We start from the raw sequence: 9685 nt of genomic DNA, 5'->3' as shown, positions 1-9685 counted from the left end.
AAGACCCTTTTTACTTCACGTGCTAATTCACGTGCCTTTTTTTCGCTTCGCGTGCCGTTTTCCTATACACTAGAATGGAAGTTTTTCCATTCCCTCCAGTGAATAGTGACTTTGATTAAATCATTTTGCCTCGCTGCTTCTTTTAGCATGGTTTTGGGTTCAGGCCTATGAGAAGGAAAACATGTGGAATCCTGATTTTTCAAACCTTCATGCCAACAAATAATTGATTTGAAAAATTGTGTAGTTCAAGAGGTCGTGTGTTGGACTAGGCGGAGGGAAACGACTTATGGCACGAAGAATTCGAGAATTTCGAAAAATCGATTGTTCGAAAAAATCGGGATTCCAATGATATCTTAAAAACTTATCAGTTTAATCTTTTCCCGTTGAGTTTCTACATTTTGCCATTAAGTTGGTATTCTCACTCATGATAAGAGGGAGATAAAATTTGACTTTAATGACGAGCAGTAATGTCGAAATTTGAAAACAAACAACTTCGGAAGAGCTGCGATGACAGATTACCTTCGACCTTTCAACAGAAAAAACAAGGAAACAGCAAGATGTAACCGACTGGTTTGGAAGAACATTTATCACATATTCAAATAGCTAAGGGCTAAGACTACTTTGTAAGTCAAAGGATCATTTTTTTGAAAAAAAAAAAATGTTCATAGGTGTTTTTTTTGTTTTTTTTTTTGGCATATTAAAATATAAGATTGTAAGATAATGGGATTGCTAACGTACATCCTTCATCGGTTACATTGAGGGATTTCGCATGGAAGATCCAGTTAAGAAGTTTAATTTTAAGGCAATCAGTATCACCGAACGTCAAGGTAAACGCGATGTAACGCGGTTTTTAGCCCAGCTACATTTAAACCTGTGTTGTGTACGAAGGCAGGTTTGACCGTCTGTTAATTAAGTAAAGAGAAACAACACCTTTTTACCACAAAATTCGAGCTATTTATATTTGCAACTGAAAACTTTTTACAGGTAGATTTTATCCTGATACTGACACTGACAAGGCTGTCATTTATCATCCTTAATGGAAAATCTGAAAAGCATTCAGAATTTGAATATTTACATTCAGTGCATGTCTGAAAGGTTATACAATTAACTGTTGTACAATATTGTATTGAACGTTCTAAGCTATTCCTGCGATCTTCCGGGACTTATTTTTGGCAAATATTTGAATAACTACCTTATATTAGCATCTATCAGTCCATGCAAACCAAAACCAGACTCAACATAGCAATACACTTTATGAATAATGTAAACGACATATTTCCCAGGAATATTTCTTTTAATGAAACACTACTACACTCTCGGAAATACAATGATTTTCATTGAAATCATGTACATATTTTCATACAGTTTCATTGAAAAATAACATTCAGTGTTCAAAGTTTTTTCATCAGTTCCTCTCAGGCGAAGGGATGGTTGCGCCTTCAAAACATTGAGTTCCTCACATTCGGCTTTTTCCATGACCACTGTTTTCGCGACTTCGTTATGTCCAGACATGTGTCTCAGTTTTGCATTTAAGCAAAGTGCTCGATGCGTTCGTTTGCGATGTGATTTTGTGATACGCTTGTATGATACGCTTTTGTTTTGACGGGCGACCTCCTCTCGCGTTGTATTTTAGAGTCAGTGTCTGAAAGTTAAAGAAAATTCGAAGTATAAATCTTAAAGATTATCCGTCGTGGTTCACGTTCTCCAGACAACGCAGAATTTGGTCATTTCACGTTATTGTTTTGTAGAGGACGGCAAAGAAATGTACCAAGAATTATAACGCACGTGCACAGCCATTCAAGTTGTTCTCCTTTCTTTAGCGACGTTGCCGTCGCCGTTGCTGGCGTGGTTTTCTATTGAGCCTAGAACGATGGAAAATGTAATTTGCTAACAGTTTCATGTGTAAGGTTTCTTTACCTTTCAGTCCCTGACTCTAAACTGTTCCATTATTTTGCCAGTAGTAAACGCTCCATAATTTCAAGTAAATATACCTTTAGGAAGTTTTATTGAAAACATTGATCAACATGTGCTTTTCTTTTCTTTGTAGCTTAGCTTGCAGAGTCCTCAGGCCCCATTTGTGAGGATAGCTGGTTTAAAAAAGTTACATAACACTTTCTTCGCATCCACAGTCACGTTCGGTGACTTCGGTACACATAGCTCTGCGAACTCGGAGATCAATAGAATTTGTTTTTTCCGTTCATTTATCACTTAATGACTGCTGTAGGATGCAAGTCTATACCTTACCATTTTAATTTGAGTAGGCAAAAATGCGTCTTGGAACATAAATGCACTTTAATCAGTCTCGTTACTTCTTTAGCTTTCTTTCTTGCGTCGATCTGTCTGACGGCCGCCCGCCGTCAAAAATAAACTTACGAACAGAAAAAGTCTGATGTAGAAAGCTTTCAATTTAATGACGATGATCTCTTCTGTCGATGCTAAAAACAAATTTTTCTGCTAATGTGACGCCTCTGGAACGATTCCTACTCAGGCATAAATCTAGCTGTTGGAAGCTTTACAACTTAACATAATATTAATTTTCGCGGTCATTGTGGAAAAAGTGTTCTTCAACGCTTGATTAAAATTGATTAAGGTCAGACACTGAGCGGTTTTCCGGCGCGGTATAAACCTGATGGCAAAAACCTTTTTTTAGTATGAGCAGCTGTCTAGTAAGTTACATAACTTTCTCCGTGCATGTATCCTCACGTTTCGCGGTCAATTACTTCACTCATCACGGTTTTCTTTTTCTTCTGTTTTTTAAACAGATTGGAGTTGAACACGGTTAGGTTTAGGCTGCCAGTCATAAGTTCCAAGGAGTGGCCATTAGTTCCATTTGATTGGCTAACTGAACGAGGTATCATTTCAGCGAGCATCAAGGGAGAGGAAGAGATGGGAAGGGGGGAGGGGGTGGGAGGGAGCGAAGATGCAAGCGATGAGTTGTGTGATGAACTATTCACACTTCTGCACGTACATGTACCTTATGCATCAAGGTGCAGTCCTCAGCCGTTCTCTGAAAAGGAACAGCATGCTCACATATATGTATTTTTGCGTATATTTATAGAGTGATGCCTACTTCAACCATCTCCGGTCCAAATTGAACGTTTCTGGCACCATTACACACAAAAAATAAATTAAGATTCTTGCGATCAAGTTTCAATAAAATTACACTTTTTGGTCCACCTTGTCGTTGTTATCGCGCCAGGGAAAAGGCCCTGGGAACGAGGTTAGCCGCTGTCGCGATTGACCACTGAAGCTTCCTAATTTGAAGACAAACACCCTTTTATACTAGCTATTCTTGGTTTTCAATACATCACGGATTAGATGGAATTTGAATTTATTATGCTAGGTTTATAACACACCAACTCGGCTCTTCCGTGGCCGCTTCGACATGCGAAAACATTGATCAATCCGACTCCATTCAAACGTTTAAAGTAGATTCGTCTACATCTAGATTTATTGAGTCAGCAGAAACTATATACAGTTATCACGCTAACTTTAACATAAGACTTGTAAAGTAATGTTAATTAAAATATCGAATGTTTAATGTGTTTAATGTGGCCTGATCGGCGTCCAGTCGTTTCGATACACAGTTGTTTCCCCACAAATCGAAGTCGATTCGATACACATCTAGAGTTAGCACAACTCCCATTTACCTTCATGTTTTATCTGAAGTTCATCGAAAAGACCAAGAAAAATTATCAATAAAAAGAGATAGAAAATTAAGACCTTTATTTACCCTCGGTCAGTGTTTTATAAGTCAAAGGCTAGCGGGGCCGAGCAATTCTACAGGTTAAGCCACCATCACACTGAAATCAGTAACTCCTTAATAAAACGGAGACATCCGCTTCCAGGGATGTGTACACTCGGAAGGTTTATCTGTACTGTTATGACCTAAGAATGGCATCAGGGGCGGATCCAGGATTTTTCAAGAGGAGGGGGTGGGCGTGGCTGGTACCTTGGGGCTGAAGAATCAATGGGACATGCTCCCAAAATGTAGCAATTTTAGAATTGGAAACTTATCGAAAAAATAGAAATACTAGAAATACTATCAATGAAACGAAGTAGAAATTACATTGAGGTGCCTGCCCAGAGAGTTTGCCTATCAGTATTTCTGCCATAACAATCATGATAATAATAATAATAATAATAATAATAATAATAATAATAATAATAATAATAATTATAATAAGGGCATGGAGTAGGACAAGCTCACGCTTTAGCCTACTTCGGGAAATTTGACGCTCCCGCCCACCAGAGTCTGGGGTGGCACCTTTGGCAAGTGCTAGCAACCTCGCAGCCACCCTGCTCTGGGTTACGAGCACTACAAATATGAAAAGTCGTACTAGGAATAATTCATGCCGCATCGGTCGTCCCGCGGATCAACAAGGGCCGCTTCCCCCAGCGGGGAACCAGGCTGGGATCGAAAAGTCAGCTACTGGAACAAACTCCGCTCACGAAGTACTAGAGGACATCCATAACGAGGACAACCCTCACAGAGGCCCTCTAGCTACATCCACCGGAAATCCCTTGAAAGGAACTAGACAGAAATGGACTAGAGAGGAGTATAAACAAGTGATGGAAGCATTTTACAAAGCTACGAATAACCCCTCTGAGACTACTACCACCAAGGCTGCATATAACATCTGGCGGCTACAAAACCCCACAGCAAGGCCAAACCTTGATGCAAACAAACTCGCTAATGTTCGCAGGGACATTATCAAGAGTAAAAGACTCACTGAAATGGAACTTGAAACCATACGAGCAAAGGTAAGGCAAACCACCCCCATTCCAGAGGAATTGAACAGATCAATACTTGGGATTGAAGACACTGACAAACAAGAGATGGTTGAAGCAAATGTGGACGAAAACACTTCCACATTACCTGAAAGTGCTGGAAGAGCACAAAAACCTACAGAAACGAAGCAAGAGGAGAGTATGATAGCAATGAAAAATGATATACTGAGAAAGTGGGAAACAGTCAAATACCAGGAAATGACTGAGAGGCCACTCCTGCCAAAGATAAAGAAAGATCGCCGTGCCCGTGATACAATTGACACAGCCAACAAAGCCATTAAAGAAATCAAAGAAGGCATCGATGGACCACTCACTATAACTGGCATAAACCAAATTGTATACGCCACTGCCTCGATAATAACAGAGAAAATAGGCCTAAAACCAAGACAACACAGTCGCATACACAAAAAAACAGAAGAGCCTGCTTGGAAAGCAAAAATTAAGAAAGAGATCCAAAAAAAGCGAAGTGACCTTTCGATTCTGACGGAAATACAGAACGGTTCAAACATCAGGGAGAGAAAAAGGAAAGAGATTGAGAAACGCTACGACATCAAAAAACCTGGGGATGTGCCAATTATCAAAGAAAAACTGAAACAACAAATACAAGCTAAGGCGCAAAGGATAAAGAGATTTGAAAAAAGAAACAAACATTTCCGGCAAAATAAGATCTTCAAAGAGGACGGCAAAAAGTTCTACCGTGAACTGGGAAAGAAAAAGATTGGTGTGGATGAACCACCGCAGCCGGAAGAAGTTTTGGATTTCTGGAGTAACATCTGGGAGAAAGAAAAATCACATAACAAAGACTCTGCATGGATAAAAGGGCAAGAAGACCTTCACAAAGACCTTAAGGCCCAATCATGGAGAGCAATAAATGTCGAAGAGACCACCTGTGCTATCAAAAAAAGCAGTAACTGGAAATCACCTGGAAAGGATAAAGTTTCTAATCTCTGGCTTAAACATCTTGTCAGCTTACATGAAGACCTAGCAAAAGCTTACACAAAGGTTATTGAACACCCCGAAGAAACACCAGAATGGCTTACTGAAGGTATTACATATCTACTACCAAAAACAGAAGAAACAAAAAACCCAAAGAACTATAGACCGATTACTTGTCTTCCTACGATGTATAAGATTCTGACATCCATCATAGCAGAACGAACATACACTTTCTTGAATGAACACCAGCTCCTACCATCAGAGCAGAAAGGCTGTAAGAGAGGGAGCTACGGATGCAAAGACCAACTCCTGATAAACAAGATGATTCTGGAGGACTGTAAGACCAAGAAAAAGAACCTATCCACAGCCTGGATAGACTATAAGAAAGCATTTGATAGTGTACCTCACACGTGGATAATAAAGTGCATGGAAATCTATAAGATCTGCCCTGTGACTGTCAACTTTATCGCAGAAAGCATGAAATGTTGGAAGACAACGTTACACCTCAACCACGCTGAAGGGTCAATAACATCAAGGCCTATCAATATCAAAACTGGAATCTTTCAAGGAGACTCTCTCTCTCCACTCCTGTTTTGTCTTGCCCTTGCTCCACTGAGCTCATTACTAAAGGCAACCACTTATGGGTATGAAGCTCAGGGTAGAACAATCAGCCACCTCTTTTATATGGACGACCTAAAAACACATGCAAAAAGTGACAGCCAGCAAACCGGCCTACTCAATATTGTAAAGACATTCAGCAATGATATCAAGATGGAATTTGGGCTGGACAAATGCGCTAAAGCCACATTCAAAAGAGGAAAGCTGACAGAAACTTCCGATTTACAACTTGACATTGACACCTGTATCAAGGAACTAGACCAAGAGAACACATATAAATACCTTGGCGTGGATGAAGGTGATGGTATACAGCATGCCAAGATGAAAGAAAGAGTGAGGAAGGAATACTACCGCAGAGTAAGGATGGTCCTAAAAACGGAGCTCAATGCTGCCAATAGATTTGAGGCAATCAACACCTTAGCTATCCCAGTGGTGACCTACAGTTTTAACATAATCGACTGGAAGATGGGTGAAATCAAGAGGTTAGACACAAAAACAAGAAAACTACTCACCCTATCAAAAATGCATCACACAAAAGCAGATGTAGACAGACTCTACCTCCCAAGAAATGCTGCTGGTAGGAGTCTTATCCAATTAGAAGCCTCCTACAAAACAACCACGATAGGGCTCGATACATACCTAAAGAACACTGATGATGCCCTAATCGAACTAGTGCAAGAACATGATGGCAGAAAGAAATTGTACTCTATACAAAGGCAAGCAGAACAATTCAAACAAGAACTAGACCTAACAATACCAGATAAACAAGCACAAGAAACAACCACCAAATATGCAAAGAGAACCAAACAAATGGCACGAAATAAGACCCAAGAAAAATTAACAAAGCAGTAGGAGAACAAAGCCTTACATGGAAGATACCCAAAGAGAATAAAGGAGGCAGATGTTGACCACCACAAAACCAACCAGTGGCTCAAAAGCAGTGGACTGAAGGCAGAAACGGAAGGATTCATAATCGCAGCCCAAGACCAAAGCCTAGCTACCAGATCATACCACGCCAGCATTATCAAAGACGGTACTAGCCCCCTATGCAGGATGTGTAACAAATACGACGAAACAATTGACCATATCGTGTCTGGGTGTCCTGAACTTGCGAAAACAGAATATACCCACAGACACGATAAAGCAGCCGCGTATATACATTGGAAAGTCTGTCACAACTATAATATAAAGACATCAGAAAAGTGGTATGACCATGAGCCGCAAACAGTTACAGAAAACGAGGATGTCACGATATTATGGGACATGCCAATACACACAGACAGGAAAATAACAGCCAACAGACCCGATATAGTGATTAAAGACCACAAAACGAAAACCTGTAAATTTATTGACATGGCAGTACCATCAGACAGAAACACATCCGTGAAAGTCAGTGAAAAACTATCCAAATATAAGGACTTGGAAATCGAAACAAGCCGAATGTGGGGCATGAGAACGGAAACGATACCAGTTATCATTGGAGCACTTGGAGCTATCAAAAAGGGACTAGAAACTTATCTTGGAAGAATTCCCGGCCAATTAAGCATCAGTGAACTACAAAAGATAACCTTGCTAGGTACAGCACACATTTTGAGGAGGGTGCTATCAAGCTAAAAACTGGCTATCCCCTAGTGCCCCAGGACCATGGTTTGGTCTCGGCCCTAAGGACTCTAAGCAAACATTACGTGAGGACGATAATAATAATAATAGTTTTTAAGGAAAACGAACAATTTTTTAAGTTCACAAGACATGTTTCGACAGAACTTCTGTCATCTTCAGTTGAATGATTACAAAGCAAGTTGAATAATAAGTAGACAAAAATGCTAATTAAGACAAATGGTAACAAAAGAACGTGAAAAGGTGTAAATTAAAACGATAATTTTAGATTTACATGGTGTAATTGCTGATTGAGGCAAGGTAGTTCTTTTTGAATATGGATAGCCTCCTTTATCTTGAGTTGAAAGCTGGTAGTGGCGTGATCTAAAATATGAAAGCAATCTGTTGAACACAGTGAACGACAACGTTCAGAATTCTGAAGATGTTTGAAAATGTGAGAGGCCATATCAACGGCTAAGTGCTCACGTACGCGTGTGGAAAAATGTCGGGTGGTTTCGCCGACATAACAGGCATTACAGCCCGCACATGTAAACTTATAAACCACATGTGAACGAAGTCCGCCGGGGATAGGGTCTTTTACACCAAAAAGGTTACCTATCTTAAAAGAAGAAAAAACTAGTTTGATGTCGAAATCATTACAATAGCGCTTGATTAAGTGTCGAATCTTCTTAACTCGAGGCACCCCAGCATAAGGTTTACCATGGAAAAAGAACTTAATCGCAAATTACCCTTTCTAGATGTTCTTATTGATAATAGTGACACTAATTCTTTCCTAACTAGGGTTTACCGTAAGAAAACCTTTACTGGGTTATTAACTAATTATTTTAGCTTCACCTCGTACTGATACAAAGTAGGTCTCATTAGGACTCTTGTTGACAGGGCCTACAAGATCAACAACACTTGGTTGGGGTTACACGAGGACATAACCAAGCTTACTGAAATCCTCAAAAAGAACCTTTTCCCTGCCCATTTAACTGAAAAAGTGGTTAACCGTTACATCACTGGGACCCATAGCAATCATTGTCCCCGTGGCTACCCCCTTACCACCTCGCCCACGATTTACTTTAAGCTGCCGTACATAGGCCATTTTTCTGTCATCACTCAGAAGAAGATTCGACACTTACTCAAGCGCTATTGTAATGATTTCGGCATCAAATTAGTTTTTTCTTCCTTTAAGATAGGTAACCTTTTTGGTGTGAAAGACCCTATCCCCGGCGGACTTCGTTCACATGTGGTTTATAAGTTTACATGTGCGGGCTGTAATGCCTGTTATGTCGGCGAAACCACCCGACATTTTTCCACACGCGTACGTGAGCACTTAGCCGTTGATATGGCCTCTCACATTTTCAAACATCTTCAGAATTCTGAACGTTGTCGTTCACTGTGTTCAACAGATTGCTTTCATATTTTAGATCACGCCACTACCAGCTTTCAACTCAAGATAAAGGAGGCTATCCATATTCAAAAAGAACTACCTTGCCTCAATCAGCAATTACACCATGTAAATCTAAAATTATCGTTTTAATTTACACCTTTTCACGTTCTTTTGTTACCATTTGTCTTAATTAGCATTTTTGTCTACTTATTATTCAACTTGCTTTGTAATCATTCAACTGAAGATGACAGAAGTTCTGTCGAAACATGTCTTGTAAACTTAAAAAATTGGTCGTTTTCCTTAAAATCTTTACGTGTCTGCTGTTATCTAGACCTTTTGGAAGTAATA

General features: G+C 39.8%; 1 protein-coding gene across 1 annotated transcript; it reads left to right on the top strand.

Annotated features, from left to right (window-relative positions):
- Positions 1 to 4227: 4227 nt before the first annotated feature.
- LOC149111659 (uncharacterized) lies at positions 4228 to 8235 on the top strand. Its single transcript, XM_089288901.1, has one exon. The coding sequence runs from the start codon at positions 4327 to 4329 to the stop codon at positions 7195 to 7197; it is 2871 nt and encodes a 956-aa protein (XP_089145027.1). The 5' UTR covers positions 4228 to 4326; the 3' UTR covers positions 7198 to 8235.
- Positions 8236 to 9685: the final 1450 nt, after the last annotated feature.

This window comes from Orbicella faveolata, unplaced genomic scaffold (genome assembly GCF_042242905.1).
Source record: "Orbicella faveolata isolate gen_17 unplaced genomic scaffold, um_ofav_v1 contig_2, whole genome shotgun sequence".
Taxonomy (NCBI): domain Eukaryota; kingdom Metazoa; phylum Cnidaria; class Anthozoa; order Scleractinia; family Merulinidae; genus Orbicella; species Orbicella faveolata.
This window is presented reverse-complemented; position numbering and strand designations above follow the sequence as displayed.

Bases quoted from the DNA above. Each gene is read 5' to 3' on its own strand.
- LOC149111659 (XM_089288901.1), top strand. From the start codon at position 4,327: ATGAAAAGTCGTACTAGGAATAATTCATGCCGCATCGGTCGTCCCGCG.